This window comes from Aspergillus terreus, genomic scaffold (genome assembly GCF_000149615.1).
Source record: "Aspergillus terreus NIH2624 scaffold_15 genomic scaffold, whole genome shotgun sequence".
Lineage (NCBI taxonomy): Eukaryota > Fungi > Ascomycota > Eurotiomycetes > Eurotiales > Aspergillaceae > Aspergillus > Aspergillus terreus.
The window spans coordinates 298767-315329 of record NT_165938.1 but is presented as its reverse complement, the minus strand read 5'-3'; the positions used below and the strand labels follow the sequence as shown (position 1 = coordinate 315329).

At 53.7% G+C, this 16563-nt stretch overlaps 4 protein-coding genes across 4 annotated transcripts; 1 reads left to right on the top strand and 3 right to left on the bottom strand.

The window, feature by feature from the left end:
- Positions 1-621: 621 nt before the first annotated feature.
- Positions 622-2493, top strand: ATEG_09594 (purine-cytosine permease family protein; the record flags this gene model as incomplete). Its single annotated transcript, XM_001218215.1, has 6 exons — positions 622-1083; positions 1135-1288; positions 1341-1413; positions 1464-1577; positions 1636-2344; positions 2410-2493. The coding sequence occupies 6 exons, from the start codon at positions 622-624 to the stop codon at positions 2491-2493; spliced, it is 1596 nt and encodes a 531-aa protein (XP_001218216.1).
- Positions 2494-3125: 632 nt separating this feature from the next.
- On the bottom strand, positions 3126-4234 carry cox5b (cytochrome c oxidase subunit IV; the record flags this gene model as incomplete). Its single annotated transcript, XM_001218214.1, has 6 exons — positions 3126-3211; positions 3269-3359; positions 3421-3521; positions 3595-3753; positions 3946-3999; positions 4144-4234. 6 exons carry the CDS (start codon positions 4232-4234, stop codon positions 3126-3128), a joined length of 582 nt encoding a protein of 193 aa, XP_001218215.1.
- A 505-nt stretch (positions 4235-4739) lies between these two features.
- On the bottom strand, positions 4740-5804 carry ATEG_09592 (SANT/Myb-like DNA-binding domain-containing protein; the record flags this gene model as incomplete). The annotated part of the gene is made up of 2 exons (XM_001218213.1): positions 4740-4859; positions 4977-5804. 2 exons carry the CDS (start codon positions 5802-5804, stop codon positions 4740-4742), a joined length of 948 nt encoding a protein of 315 aa, XP_001218214.1.
- Positions 5805-9105: 3301 nt separating this feature from the next.
- Positions 9106-16170, bottom strand: prp8 (U4/U6-U5 snRNP complex subunit PRP8; the record flags this gene model as incomplete). The annotated part of the gene is made up of 1 exon (XM_001218212.1): positions 9106-16170. The coding sequence occupies one exon, from the start codon at positions 16168-16170 to the stop codon at positions 9106-9108; it is 7065 nt and encodes a 2354-aa protein (XP_001218213.1).
- Between the last annotated feature and the right edge of the window lie 393 nt (positions 16171-16563).

The window sequence follows — 16563 nt, the reverse complement described above, 5'->3', positions numbered from 1 at the left end:
ATCCATGTTGATAAGTTCAATCAGTTCTAGTAATTTGCACGGTCAGTGTGGAATACGAGACGTCTCGGCCGAAGTCGGGGCGCGGCGATTTTCTCCCACTTTGGTTCCCCGCCGCCAATCTGCCGCTCCACACTTTTTTCTCGTCGCAATTCGCCTCTCGTCGATTTGACAACGTCTAGACGACTACTCCAGCAGTGTCTGTAGCCTTCCTGTCGCTCCGTTGGCAATCTGACTTGGATCAGCCAGGTGACCCGCACACCCCTCATACCATTGCGCATCCCTAACTGTGATCACTCTCGCAGTCTCACCGCATCGCATTCTCAATTCCCTCGGGAAACAGCCCAGCCGCCGAGTACAACTCTCCCCGACTCCCGCAGAAGCCCCATGCAAGGGACAGCTATCATGAAGACTAGTCGCCTGGTTTTGTCTGTCGATCAAGGTATCTAGGTAACATGCCTGCATGAAGACCGGTGTTCGGCGCCTGTTCCACAGCACGTCGTTCTGAGAATATACGGTTGAACTTGATCTGGATAATTCCAGCGAAAGAACCTCATGCGCGCTTCTGCACCCTCCACTATCCCCCTTGTCCCACCTGCGATGCTAACCCGCTGCGACAGCATCATGTCCCCGGAGAACCGCGTCCCAGCCCTAGGGGCTGCTACGGAGAAGGACTCCGCCAAGGTCTCCACGGCCCCTCCGCCACCGTCGCATACCCTCGAACATGGCGAAGGAATCAATCGCACCACAACTGGCGGTCCGTTCGTGTCCCCCCGCGTCGCCGCATACATTCGACGATTCGAGCAGCAGCTGGTCGAGTACAACCTCGAGGCCCGCGGCATCGAACGCGTGGGCGAGGATGAGCGCATGAAGAAACTGTCCTGGGTCTCGTACCTGCAGGCGTTCCTGCTTTGGGTCTCGGTCAATCTCGCCGCCAACAACATCACCCTGGGGATGTTGGGCCCCGTGGTCTATGGCCTCAGCTTCCTGGACTCGGCGCTCTGTGCTGTGCTCGGTGCCCTCGTCGGTGCGCTTCCCGCGGCGTGGATGGCCACGTGGGGGCCCATTTCCGGTATCCGGACGATGGTACGTGTCTCTGGGTGTTGTAAATGAGGACAGTCGGTCTAATGGGTGTAGGCTTTCGGACGGTACACAATGGGCTGGTGGCCGAGCAAGATTATTGTCATCTTGAACCTGATCCAGATGCTTGGGTACTGTCTGATTGACTGCGTGGTTTGCGGGCAGATTCTGTCCGCTGTATCACCGCACGGGAGCATGTCCGTGGCTGTGGGTACGTCGGCTGTGTGATGTCGGGATGCCTCGTCGTATACTAATCAAACCAGGAATCGTGATCATCGCAATCATTAGCTGGGTCATCGCCACGTTCGGTATCCAGGGCTTCCACTACTACGAGAGGTACGCGTGACATCCGGTATCAAACCGACCACCTGCTGACCGTGTCAAAGATTTGCGTTTCTCCCGCAGCTCATCGTGGTCTGCATCTTGTTTGGCGTGTCGTCATCCAAGTTCGACCTGTCCACCCCGTCAGTTGGGGATACTCGCACCCTAGCCGGCAACCGGTAAGCCCCCAGCCCTCCCCATCATACCAACACCGACTCCCACTAACCTATCCAACAGCCTGTCATTCTTCTCCATCTGCCTCAGCGCAGCGATCACCTACGCGCCGCTAGCCGCCGACTTCTTCGTCTACTACCCAGAGCGGACCTCGCGCCGAACCATCTTCTCGCTCTCCTTCCTCGGCCTCATGCTCTCCTTCACGATGGCCTTTCTCGCGGGTATCGGCCTCGCCTCCGGCATCCCGCAGCACCCGTCCTACGCCGCTGCCTACCAGCGCGGCGCCGGCGCGCTCATCGTGGAAGGCTTCCGCCCGCTCGGCCGCTTCGGCCAGTTCTGCGCCGTCGTCGTCGCGCTGGGCCTCATCGCCAACACCGTCGCGCCGACCTACTCGGCCGGCGTGGACTTCCAGATCCTCGGCCGCCACGCGGAGCGCGTCCCGCGCGCGCTGTGGAACACCGTCGGCGTCGTCATCTACACCGTCTGCGCCCTCGCCGGCCGCGGCCACCTCTCCGAGATCTTCACAAACTTCCTCGCCCTCATGGGCTACTGGGTCGCCATCTGGATGGCCATCATCCTCGAGGAGCGCTTCGTCTTCCGCCGCCGCCCCCGCGGCTACAACTGGTCCGTCTGGAACGACCCGGCTAAGCTCCCGCTCGGCGTTGCCGCGTTCGTCGCCTTCCTCGTCGGCTGGGCCGGCGCCATCCTGTGCATGGCCCAGGTCTGGTATATCGGGCCGCTGGCGCGGCTGGTGGGTGAGTATGGTGCTGATGTGAGTGTTCACCCACCCTCTTTGACGCTGTAGTGCGTGGATTGTGTCTTGCTGACTTGTCGCAGATGGGGAACTATGTTGGGTTCACCTGGGCCGGTCTTGTCTACCCGCCTTTGCGGTATCTGGAGCTTCGCTGGGCCGGTCGGTAGACTCATCAGGATCTTTTACGGAATTCGAAGAGGTGTAGTTGGATGGAGTAGTTGTATCAACTCTATGCTTGTTCATGTCAATTCAACCGGCATGATGCACGATCAAAAGATGTTTGTAGGGGTGGGTTATAATAAAGTTAGCTGGTAGACATCTCACTAATGTGATAGAGAACTACGGTATCTTTTATCAATGAATTTCGTCAAAATATGGAATAGTAATCCTTTTCCATTTTGGTCTTTGGGTACTTTCCGACCTAATCGGTCTACGGGACACTCCGGGTGGTCGTCATCATGCCACCCACTCCCACTTCCGTGCCGCCTAACGTCATCCGACATTTCCTGCCCAGACCAGCCCCAAACTCATAGACACAAAATTATGACTATCATAAACAACACCATCTCACTTCATTCCACTCACTATACTACAGAGACAAATGACAGATTCAACAGGGATACAGCCAAGGGAAGAAAAGACACAAGGTGGAAAGCACCAAGACGTTCAAAAAAGAGAGCTCGCGGAATGATTGTCTTCCGTCCATCTTGTTTATGACCCAAGCTTCGTCCTCTTACACCCTTCTATACTTTCCTTCCCGAGACAAAAGACTAGCCGCGCGATATTATCGTAGACATATTTACCGGTACCAGTACTCAGGCTTGACGTAGTCGGCAAAGGTCTTGGGCTCCTCGGGGGCGGGGTGGTGACCGTGGCCGTGGTCGTCTGGTGTCGTATGATTAGCAATGGGGGTGCGATGGACGTAATATCCGGCACACTTACGGGCATGGGGATCCTCCTCGGGGCCGATGTAGTTGAGCTTGACGACGTTGCCGCACTCACCGCAGCGCTCGAGAGGGCGGTCACGAGAGACCTGAAGTAATAGTATTAGTATCCTGCGTATTGATGCGATAATAGAAATTGATCAAACATACGGTGAGCCAGACGACCTGGTGGGAATCGGCGGGGTAACCGGTGCAACCAGCGTACTGCTCATCGCCAGCGCCGTTGACGATGATGGGGTTGTCAAGAGTTCCTGAAAGGAAGATCAGTCATCGATTCTGCCATTCCAAAACACCAGATCCACCACTAGGCGAATGTAAACTTACCCTTGCGGGAGGCATCAAGAGGTCTCATGTCGAAGATGTCGATACCCTGCATCTTTCCGACGAGTTCCAGACGCTCGAGACCGGTAGCCTGCTCGATATCGGTAGGGACGGTACCAGACTTGGCACCAGGGGGCACGAGGTCCTCCTCAGTCTTGATCTCTGCGTGGGAAAACAGTCAGTACGGACTCCTGGTGAGGAGATGCGGAGGGAGCGAGGTCGGGTTGACGGGCGCGGGTTGGAGGCCAATGGCCGTCTCAATTGCACAGTGTACAGTGCCGACGCGTTGAGAATGTCGAATTGAGGAGACGGGGGCAATTGGGGTTCATTGTTGACATCACATCGGGGACCAACCTTGGAAAGGAAGGATCTTGCCCTCCTTCTCGACGCCGTACTTCGCCTTGTTGCCTGCGCGCGGAGAGCTTCAAGTCAGCCGGAAGATCACAACGAGTCATCCACAGGGAGAAAATTGGGACTCCGGTCCAATTGAGTGACCGGACGGGTATGAGGGTTGAGCAGAGGCGGGTCTCAAATTGACTGGGGGTCACGTACAGCGGACGACGGAGGAGGAAAACGGGCGAGCGGCGATGGCGCGGGCAGGAGTGCGCCGCGCGAGGGCGAAGGCCGTGCGCTGGAGGAACATTGTCCTGGAGTGGGATGGATATAGGCCGTGGAGGAGGGGTGGGAGGTGGTGGAAGGACGGGGATGAAGCAGAGGGAGTTTAGTTTGGAGGTTGAGGTGAGTTTGAAGCCGCTTCGGCCCGTGGTCGGTCGAATAGTCAGCAACGCCGGGTGATTGGTTGCACCAGCTGCTCCGGCGGTCTGCAGCCACCACTGCCGCAGACGCCCGATCCGGAATCTCCCTAGGGTTGAACCCTACCATATCAGCTTCAACGCCAGATCTATACTACCCAGACTATGAGCAGACTATGAGCAATCAAGATCAGTCAGATGCCGTACTCCGTTTGTCCATCCATGAACACATAGTATAGGTATATATATAACGCTAACAAAGAAAATATCGTATATCTAGCCATACTCCTCCCGTTGGAAGGAAGCATTGCGGTAAAGAAAATCAATCCGAATATCCATCCCAATCTTCTCATCCATGCCTTGTTCCATGATATACATACAACCGAGCTGCTGTCCTCAAAGCTGGCTAGCCTTTTCCCGGCATGCGGCCGGTGTGAACCCATTGCCAACCTTTCCCGCGATGATCCGCCACCGGTCATTCTCATATTCCTGGATGGCGCGCTGCAATCGTTGTACCTGTCACGCTGCATCGTTAGCACAACTGCTCCACAGATCAGAGGGGTAGGGTCCGGTCCAAACCATTTCATCACTCCATGTCACGTCCTTGGCCTTCAACTTTGTACAGTAGCGCACCTGTAACGTCCCACTCGTCCGTCCGGGGAAAAAGTCGGCGATTTGTTTCCATGTCAGGTTTTTGTTTTCCTTAAGCTCTACCAGGAGCGCATCTTCCTCAGGCGTAAACTTCAGTTTGGGTCCTCGAGGCCGAGGCGCCGGGTCCGGCATCCCCGGCTGGCCCACGACACTCGGTGGCCCCGCGGGCAGAGGAGATGATTCGACATTCATACCATGGTGCTGGCTATCCCGCAGCGACGCGTGGGGTGGGAGACGGTGATGGTGATGATGCTGCGGGAGGGCCATCGAGTCCGGGTGCGCGAACTCGTGGCCTTGCATCTGGTGCTGTGATGAGTCTCCATGGACTGAGAAGAGCATCTCCGAGGAGTGGCCGGCGTCTGAATGTGTCTCGGGAGCAAGGACGGGCAGCTGTGGTCTGATCGAGTGGTGGTCGGAGCCGGCACCGCTGTCGCCGGTCTCTGCCTCCGAATGGTGTCGCTTCTTGCCGCGCGGGACAGAGAGGTCGAAGTTGGCTGAGGAATACTGCACGGGGAGTTGTCGGGGAAGCATCTGGGCTGGGGTGAGGACGACTGTCTGGGTGATATCATGCACTGTCGGCTGGTGGTTTGCGGGTGGGAGAACGGTCGCGTTTGCATGGTGTTGCTCAAATGCCGTGCTGTGGGAGCTCCCTTGAGAGAATGTCGGGTCGGTCCGTTTGGGATGCTGAAGATGTGGCTGGTTCTGATGGTAGACAAGTGTGCTCTCATGTTCTTCGGGTTTGCAGCTAGCCGCATGTTGAGCATAGTCAATCGTATAGTCTCGATACGGATCCGCCAGCGTCGCGGACATACATCGGCGCTGCTAGAGCCTGAAGCCCTGGCAAGCTGCCCTTGATAGATCTCGAAAAAAGAAAAAGAGTTGGGCTGACGGAATGAAAGGACCGGACGGAAGGCGGCGGCGCTGCGCTTGGCGGTCTATTGGGGAGCAATTCAACGCCTTCAGGCTGATCTGAACATGCAAAATGATCGAGGAATGGTTTTATCGGCGACACCGGAAGCCTTTCGCCATGCAGAGATGTGAATTAGAAGTATCGGGGTTTGTGTAAGCTTCTGGTCACGGGGGTGGTTGGCCAGGCACCGTTGGAGGTCAGAATCCCAGGATTGTCCTTCCGTACTGGCGCCGAAGATAGGAGATGAGAGTCGAGGCAACAGCGAAGAAAATGCGCTCATATAAAGGCGAACCAACCGTTGATGGATCTGAACTCCCCAGCGCAAAAAGGGATAGTTTGCTCTCACCAGGGGTGGTGATATGACAGGGCCGCAGTACTTCCAAAAATACTTTTCTTCACCAGACGCAGGACGTACAGAAAAGCATCCGTCCTAGGCCGATCAGAGCTGCAGCGCTTCTATCTCTGCGTCTCCCCAAGAGGATCAGCAGATGGGATTCTCCAAACGGATAGAGGCCCGTTTTCTTCCGTCACTTAGTACGCGGAGGGAAAAAAAAAATAAAAAATAAAAAAAAGGAAGAGTAAAAAGAATTATCAAATAAAAAAAAGGGAAGAAGGGAAAAACGGTCTAGGCAAATAATACCTTGTCTTACACAACAAAAAAATGGACCTGATCAGTGATAGGCTGCACCATATATCCCGGGCTAACCAAGTCACAGACGGTAGAGGAAAGGTTCTGGAAAAGGGAAAAGGGAAACCAGAGAATGATTATTGGGGATAAAAGGATGGGAACGAAGTTATATTCGTCCAGAACTGGCAAGCTGCAGATGGATAAGATGATTGAAAGAAAGAGAACGCAAGCAGAAAAAAAAATCCCCCCATTTGACGGATCTGCGCTCCAGTCAAGCTTAGCTTGCAGAGGGACTGAGACCCAGAAGTCGACAACGGTCATCGATACAGAACAAGTCAAAAGACCATCGTCCATCGGCTGGGGCTCGCCGAGCCGTGTGAGAGGGGCCAAGCCATGGCGAAGTCGTGGAGAAGGGCAGATAGGGCAGCAGTGAGGGTCAGCATGAAACACTAAAGGCTGGACAAAGAGACTGGCTGGGCATCATCGCCAGCTTCTTTGACACCACCAGAATTGATCAACAAAAAAGTGGGGAGATCCAAGCCCTGTTCATACGCCGACCTAACATAATCTAAAGTTAACTTATTGGATACGAACGTGGATGGAGGGCGACCAGTGGGATTCGGGTCAAGGGAATCAAACCTGCGTGCGTGCTGCAACTACCAGCTTAGGCACAGAATAACTCCCCTTCCCCCATCCACCATGGACTACCGCATTTCCCCCCTTGTCAAGACCAGGGCTGCCGTAGGTCGTCGTAGCATCTCCACCCAGTGCCACGCCAATGAATGATGGAGTAAGCAATCAGCGGCGAGACATCCACGAGGGAGGGGGATTAGAATTCCTAGCGGACCGTGCTAGTGTGCTGTTGGGGTGGGCCATTGTCTTTCTCAGCGAGTTCCGGCCTAGTGTTCTGACTCGAGATGGAGAACGACCCTGGTCCGGAAGGCCCATAGCCTCGAACAGGCGCGGGAACTCTCAAGTCAGAAACGGGGGACGCCCTCGTCGTGATGGAGAAGTGGCCCGGTTCCGAAAGTATTATTCCGGAATATTGCAAAAAGAGTGGTTGCTCTAACGGTCTCCACGCCCGTTTAAACTTTTTTTTCCCCTTGGGTGCGCGTTTTCGATTTTGGGGGAGGATCTTCTATTTGTCCTTCCATGGAGGTACGGAGAAGTTGGATATTTGGGCCAGACGATACTCCGTAGATAGATTAATCCTCATAGGGGGGGGATATCTCTTCCCCCCTGTCTCTCATTAGTGGCCGGACCGGTGTGGATGGTGACCCTTTCGACCTGAGCTTCATTCAACCTTATTCGGTCAGAACCGCCCGAACGCTCCAGGGGAGTCGGAGGAACTAGACAGGAAAAAACAATTATTCCCCCAAAGAATGACGATGGATGGTTCCTGGAAAGTCCCCGATAACGGTCGGAACTGCGGAATAGGGGAGCTCTGGTTCCCGAAAAGAACGTGGCGCGGAGAAAGACAGCGAGGCATGAGGGTCCTGGAGGTTACGGGTCAAAGCTCCATATTCATCCATACCGCGTACGGAGTAGTTTATTGTTCGTCATCGCCGGTTCTCTTGTTCCCGGCCGGTAGGAGAGAAATCTACTCCGTTGAGGATCTCCGGTCAATCCATCACGATCGTGCGTCAACACAGATCGGCCAGCTGAGCAGTGGTCAAGCCAGGAGAAACATCGGCGTATCTTGTAGCCAAGGCAACTTGGGCCGAGCGAGCGAGCGAGCGTCACGACACTTGTTGGAAATGTACGGAGTATTTTTGACTTTGGCCCCGGGCTCCTAAATCGAATCCGTGAGGCACTGGTGAAACAGTTGGTCCTATTTTCCCCCCTCTCCTTGGGTACACAGGAGAGAGAGCGTTATGAGGGGACACCGTCATTCTTAGTGGGCTGATGTCTTCCCTGTCAGCATCAAGAGTGGATGGTCATCGCGATAGGAGGACATCGCCACTAGTAGCCCTGGTGGCGTCGACGCCCTGGGAGGCTGGGAGGCCGGAAAAGGAGAAGGGAAGGATTAAAAAAAGAAAAAAACGCGCGGTGTTGAGAGAATAAACGGCGGAAGGGTGGGTTTGGGTGCGGAACAAACAACACCAAGGGAGAATACTCGGACCCGTCCATCGCAGCAGACAGTCGATGATCACCACGAAAAGCAGGTGGACCCCCCAGATAAGTCGCATGAACACTATCTGATCCGAAATCTTCTTCTATTCATCCTTCTTGAGGGAAAAACAAGAATAAATCAAGAAATAAAATAAATAAAAAAGGCGCTAGATCATTCGTAACGCTCTTAATATTCCCTGTTAAGGTACTATACACACAGTAAAAACACTTCCAACCTCGTGGCCTTCTTCGCTTTTCAGTCCATCAATCGATATATGTCGCCATAATGAAACAATAAACAATCACTACTACAGAGGGGCACATAAATACAGCCCGGGAAATAAACAGAATGATGAGAACAGGCTCGAGTAAACGTCGTAGATAGAAAACAACAGGAGAAGAAGATAACAACCAACCGCCACGTAACGCCCTTCTTCGCAATCTCTTTTCCAATCTCCTCTTCATGCAAAGTTATCGGTCCGGTCAACCCAAATGTCTTCAAGCTCCGCAAAGTTCTGGAAGTGGAGCGGCCGGTGCTGATCGTCGTAGAATCTCAGGGGAGTGTCGATCTTGACATAGACTGGCCGTTTCTCAACACTGCCAAAGGAGCTACCCATGAAACTATAGTTCCACACATTATCCTCAGGTACCAGGAAGTACCCGCGGATCCGATCACTAAGCAGCAGCTGACACTTCTCGCCCATGCTAGTTGAAAATCCCTGCGGTTGGTCCGATGTGGTGTCCTTGTTCTCCGCTCCCCACTTGTATCCTTGGGGAGTAAGGCCCCAGGCCGCCAGAGACACAGATCCTGGAGTGAACGACACAGTCATGGTGACAGTCTTCTTGTCCCACGACGAATGTTCGTTCATGAGACGCGCGTGCTGGGTGACGTCCATCGCCGTCATGTACGGTGGCTCATTGCCCGAAATGGTGTGGATCACACCCAGGGGCTCAAGGTTGTTCAGGTAATCATGCTGTGGCAGCTGGTGGGGCAGCTGAACTTCGCGCGTACTGCCAACCTGGGGAATCATGACGATAGTGCGGATCTCCTTAACCTGGTCGTTATCGGCAGGGGAGCTACCGTACAGGTATCCGGCAACCTGGACGCGGAGATCCGCGATCGTGATGAAGCGCTTCAGAATGTTCTTGGGCATCACGTACGTGTAACCCTCGTCGCGAATCTCGTCCGAGTTGATGTAGATATTGTTGGCCCTCGTACGCAGGTTGGACGTCGCGATAGCGCGGGTGCGCCATTCCGTCTTGGATGCGAATGACTGCTGTTCGTACTGAGAAGTGGTCGTAACAATGATATCCTCGCCACGGACGTTCTGCGTCTTCGTAGTCACAGCAGTAAGCTGCTTCTGCTCTTCCTGCTGCTTTTCGATCTCGGCCGCCTGCTGTCGCTGCAGAGATGGCGCGCTGATTTCCATACCCAGAATGATGTCCCGGACTTCGCTACTGGTCAAGCTCTGGACATTGACGTTGTTCTTCTTGCCGTAGTCGTTGAGAATTAGATCACGCAGCTGGACTTCAACCTTGATCCAGTCCTCATCCGACAACGAAGGCCAGATATGATGCTCCTGCGTAATGACGGTCTTGTCTGGGCGAAGGATGATCTTGGCCTTGTCGATGTTGACATGAAGAGCACGGAGAATAAGGATCAAGCGAGAGAACGCAGTGTAAGGCGAGATGGACTTCAGCCACTCATCGTAAAGGTTAAAGAGGACCATCTGCGGTTCGGTCGCCCGAAGAATCATGTCTGCAAGCTTCTCGACCTTCATGGCAGCCTGGAAAGGCAGCTGGAGTTCCGAGGCGCGGATGGAAATGTTAGGGAAGTCAAGGAGATGGACTTCCAGGGGATCCAGAAGACCCTTCCGAGTAACAATGAGCTGCTTCGGTTGCTCTTCCACAGGCAAGGACCGGATAAGCGCCGCCACTTCTTCCGCAGTCTTCCATTTGGCAAGCTGACCCAATCGCTTCTGCCCAGCCCAGACGCTGGTGTGGATAATCTTAAGGAAGAGCTGTCCGGTTCTGGGATTGAAGATGAAGATGGCACCGTTGATGGGCTTCGTCGTCAGGTTACCTTCGAAGGTCTTGTGGATGGTGACACGGTAGACGTTCGTATCGTCGATGAACAGTTGGATTTGAGGGCTGAAGAGCTCCGAGTAGTTCTGAGAGTTGAGGAACTCCTGGTTGCTTTCTGAAGCATACAGCTGCAGACCCTTCCGAATACGTTCACGCAAGACATACAGGGCAGGGTTGGCCTTCATGATCTTGGCCATCGCTTGCTGAATAAGCGTCTTCAACCCAGGGAAGTACTGGCCATAAGCCGAGTAGAGATTGTACGCAAGATCGATGCCAATCATCAAACCAGTGGCCGAAGGGTAGATGCTCATGCTGTCTGTCGTGTAGTCCAGGTACTTGGCGCGAACGTATCTTTCGATGTCGTGAGAGTCGTAATCACCGTACCTCAGCTGGACGTCGAGCCAGAACTTGTTCGTCGTGGTAGGCTCGTATACATCCTTCGTATCAAACAGCAACGAAGGGCGAGTGACATTCCACTTGTTCGTAGCGAAAAGCAGGATATCGGCACACGAGCTGTTCATCTTGTATGACTTACGCGGGTGGATGGTTTCCTTCTGGACGGCTTCGATACCAAGCTGCTCAAGCTCCTGGTCAAAGACTTGGCACAAGTCCATGACCACAGACTCGTGAATCTTCTGCCACAAGTGGGCACGGAAGATCTGGATCAGGGAAATCTTCAAGGTAGGGATCTTTCCGTGCAAGAAGATACCAGTAAGATCCAGCTGGACCTGGAAACCAACGTACACGTTGGCACGGTTGATGGTTGGAGACCACCACAGAGTGAACCGACGGTTGGGAATTTGATTCAGACCGGATCTTTGAGCGTTCGTAAGCTTCTTAAATTTCATAGATTCTTCGAAGCCGCTAGCCCTTTCCCAGAATAGACCTTCCCAAGATGGGAACGCAGTTGCCTTGAACAGAGTATGTTCCAGGATAGTTTCGACACCACCAAGAGCCTGGATAACGTCGGTACGATAAGCGTTGAGATTCCACAGCTTTCCATCATGACGCTGGCTGGTCCACCAGAACGGATTGCTCTTCATCAGCTGGTATTGCTTGAATTCTGCCCGAAGACGGAATCCCTTGTCGAAACTGAGGGTGCTGCGATCCTTCTGGAAGAGGGTGTTGATTCGAGGGAGACCACGATCCCAGCTGTCCTCCAGGTCCTCCAAGGTCAAACGGCGGTTCTGCTGCTGGGCTTCCATTCGCTTCTGGGAGTATTCCATCCACACTCGTTGCGAGTCGATGAACTCAGCCTCCCAAGGGATGATGTACCGGAAGATGTTGGGGATGAGGGTTTCCTCGTCATGTGACATACCCGCGCGGAAGTGGGTGATACCTGTGTCTGTTTGCTTCGACCACCGCTTATCGCTGGCTGGAATGAGGATGTGGGATCCAGAAATCATACCCAGACCTCCCAGTTCCTTAGGGGTGTAGAAGACAGCTGGTGGGAAACGCGAAGGCATTTTGGAGTTCAAACCGATCTTGACACGCGTCTGGATCTTAGTCTCACATTTGACAATAGTGTCCAAAAGGTTGACCGTGGACACGGCAGCTTCACGGTAGTAGGTGAACAGAGCAATCAAAGCAGTGTTCCACTTGTTGGCGATCTTCGTGAACGTAGTCGAACCAGACGACATCAAGATCTGTCGGATACGGTTGTTGAATTTCTGGATGTCCTCTTCCGTGACCTGAAGGAAAGCATGGGCAGTGCGTTCCTTAGTGCTGTTATCAACCAAAGACCAGACACTGTCCTTGACCGAGAATTCCTCATTCTGGTTGCGGCACTTGGGAAGGATCCGAACTTCAAATCCACTCATAGAGAACAGCAGATTGGGGTTGTCCTTGCTGTACACACTGGCGAAAGTATCATCCCATTCAATGGTCGTTATAGATCGCGGCAGTCGGTTCTTCAAGTCCCAGAACACAGCCCTGCCAAGATTGACATCATGTCGCATCAAGCGCATACGGCAATCACGAGGCCAGCATTTCTTGTTTCTATAACCAATCACATTTTCAAAATTGGGGTCGGGATTCTCAGTCAAGAAGCGCTGGATAAGATCCCGGGACTCATCGGCAGAGAAACGGAAGAACACCCAGATCTTGTCGACATAGCGGGTGTACAACCGGATGGGGTGTCTTGTCTCCGTGGCACGGTCTCTGAATTGCAGGAAGTCGTTGGGGCTCTGAGGAGGACCAGCCATCTCACTGGCTCTCTGAAGGCCAAGAAGCAGCAGATCGATCATCAGTCCATAATATTGGAAGACAAAGCCGGAGAATTGAAGACCTCGGATCAAGCCATAGCTGTTTGTATGGTTCATATCCTTGTAACTAAGCTGGACGTTGTTCTTGGAAGTGATATAGTCCGCCAAATTGTGATCCATGATCAACCGCAGTAACCGGTTCAGGAGGGTCAGATCGATCTTCTCATAAACCTTCGACAGTTCAGTCTCAATCATCACGTTCGTCTCGCCATCAGCCGTTTCCCAGACATTAGACAGGTTGTTGATTCCTTGCGCCCACTTATACGTCAGCAGGGGAGGAACCTCAGAATCCGATGGTTTGATCCAAGCGGGGAAAAGGTGACGCTGCTCTGCCTGGTACCAAAGGTACTGGTCGAGGTATGCATCGGTAATCTTCTCAATAGGCTCAACATCATAGACGGGGTTGATGTTGCTGTAATTGTCATTCATATCGATGCCAACTTCCTTGAACGCACGCTGAGTCAAGAGGAATCGCTTGATCCGGGCCAGCGTCGTACCAGGAGAATCATACGCTTGTTCGATGAGTGCCAGCTCCTCACGCTGGCTCTGGTTTAGCCGGCCCTTGACAGAGTAGGCTTCGCGCAACCGCTCCAGAGCAAGGATCAGGATCTTGGTGTCATGCTTGTAAGAGACACTGGGGAAAGGAATCGGCGAGAACTTGCGGGACTCGAGCCAATGCACCATGGTCGTGTAAATGGCCACAGCTTCTTCCGACGACACATAAGGACCATCCTTCAGGTAATTGTGTTGTCTTTCTTGCTCGGCCTTCAGCCACAGACGAGTGAGCCGACCAAGGTTTTTCTTCGCCACAGTCTTGTCCACCGTAGCACCGCGGCGAATTCTCTCACGGTTGTAATGGGCAACAGAAATCCACCAGTCGGCTTTGCTCTTGACGTAACGAAGAATGATATTTTCAATCGGAGCAGGGAGACCAGGAACCTTCCACGGAATGTTACTCTTCCAGCATCTCCATGCTTCCGAGAGATGCTGCAGGACAGTGTTGACCTTATTCTGCTTGATACCCTCCGGCATCATATCCATGAGATCGGCCATGACGGACGCACGAAGTTCGAGATCGAAGTGAGATTCAACACGCTGCTTAGTAACTGTCTTTGCAACACCCTTGCTGTGGCGACCCTCGAACTGACGAGACAGCAAGTTCCCAAGCCATCTCTCAAGCAGAGGGATGATACCGCGCATGAAGAACAGCCAGACACGCCAAGCAGGAGCCCAGAAACCACAGCCAGGACCCTTGCCGACTGGCCCTGAGTTGAACCGATAGTAAATCAGATGCTTCAGGTCCTTGCAGGATCGAATCTGGTGCATCAGCTTGTACTTGTAACGGTACATACCCGTCAACTGTCCGACGTGGTTGAAAGCATAAAGGATACCATCAGCCAGTTGGAAAGCATCGATGTTACCCAGACGATACTGGACCTGGGCGTCGACAATCAGTTTCGTAAGGCGAAGGATTTCTCTCATCAGGTGGAAGGCGTTTCCGAAACGGGACTTCTTTCGCTCCTTGGTGGTCAGGGTCTTGACGGGCTTCAGGTTGAAGTTGTAGTCGAGATGCAGGTACGTCAAGTTCTTCCGGTGGATCAACAAATTGAGCATGTTGAAACCCTGGCGACAGACCTGGAGACCAGCCTCGACCCAGTCAATGGTAGTCTGCTGGAAGAACTTGGTGGACTTCAGGGTCTTCAGCAGATTCTGCTTGTTCTGGGCCTTGGGTTTCTTCTTATGCAGCTCATTAAGGACGTAGGTCTTCAGGAGCTTCTGATAAGAAACGCGGACTTTCACGGGCTGACCCTGGGGGCAGTGTTCAAGATACCACTGCTTGACCAATGGCACATCCTGCGCGCGCACCATCTTTCCAGAACGCTTGTTGAATGGATGGGGGGCCCACCACAAGGCGATAGCGGACGCAGTCTCCGGAGTGTAAAGTTCCTCGTCGGCGAAGAAAGGCTCAACCTCTCCGGGAAGCTCGAACTCGTCATCTTCGTTGTTTCCAGGACCGAAGATCTCATCCTCATGGCTAACTGTGATGTTTTTTGGTGCGACGGACCGGGACGAAATGGGATTAATTACAGGGTCGAAGTAAAAGGCAGGAAGGTTTGGGTCGTCGGTCCGAACGTAGACAACTTGAGGGTGAGAGTACCAAGAAACTTTCACGCTTCTGGGCAGAGTGTTGTACAGGAAAGGGAAGGCAACTCTGTATTCGGTTCGAATGGGCGCGCGGAAGATGATCCGATCGATGGCGTTGAATTCGCTGAAGTCTTCGTCATTCGGGTCAATATCCTTGTACAAAGGCTCGAAGCGCGGTCCACCGGGAATAGCGACATTGAGAGCCTTGGCGGTGAAGAAGCTGTTGAGGTCAAACATATGGAAGTAGTTCTGGTCGACAACATCGCTCAGTAACTGGTGACTTAGTCGGTAGAGGGTCGCCATCTGTGGAAGCGTCAAGTTCCATTTCTTGTAGCTCGGCCCATTCACATGAGGCGTATCAAGGAGAGGGCGGTGATCGTAGAACCATTCGTAAACCGGCTCGTCTTCCGCCTCATCGAGCTCCATCTGGATGGGCTCCAGAGGCTCGACATCCTCGATGTTCTCCGACCACGAAAGCGGGGGCTCTTCATCGTCGAAGGGAGGGAAGCGCATGCGCTTGAAGTGTCTGCGGTCGCTCTTCTCTCGTCGCATGCACACCCACATTGTGGCCCATTGCGCGTGAAAGACGGGTTCGATGACTCGGGGGGTCTCGTTGACCAGTGTCAGACAGCCGTTGACATGGTACAGGACCTTCACTTCTCTGGCGGATTCCCAAGGCATAGGCATGTTCTCGAGCAATTTAAGGACAGCGTGAGGCATGAACTTCAGGGCACCAAGATAGCTGCGCTTCTCATTGCTGAACTTTTTCTGCGACACGTCGCCAATATCCCGTACGATCTTCCGCAGATGTTCTGGCGGCATATCGGCCTTCTGTGTTTCAACGAACCCGCCCTTCCGCTTCTCGCCGAAGCGGTTACGTTGCGTGCGCAGCCACTCATTCTTCTTCTGAGCGAACTTCGCGACCGTTGGATCCGCCGGTGGTTGATATCCCGGCGGCGGAGGCGCCAACGGCACGGAAGGCGGTGCCGATGCACCCCAGCCGGGGGGCGGGGGAGGAGGCAGCGACGCCATGGTGATGGAGGAGTGAAAGGAAAAGGTGGAGGTTCTCTCAGATCGCGGGCGTTGATGGATATACTCGAAGCCGTCGCGTCAAAAGGGATTGATTCACGTCGGGAAGAAAAAACGGGTTGATGAACACTAGCGCGACTTCATCAACCACAAGCGGTCCCAAACCGCGCAGATAAAAAAAGGGCGAGATGCGTCGAAGGATGTACTCGTAAATGAACAGTGGACAAACAACTCGTGGACGATCCCCTTCTCACAACGGGGTGATGGGAAGACTGGACAATCTTCTCCCAGCTGCCTTTGGCGACGGACGAGACTGCAGGAGCTTGCAAGAGGTGGCGGCTCTTGGTCGGGCCGATGCTAGTCCCGATCGGGGATAGCGCGGTCTCGCCAAATTGG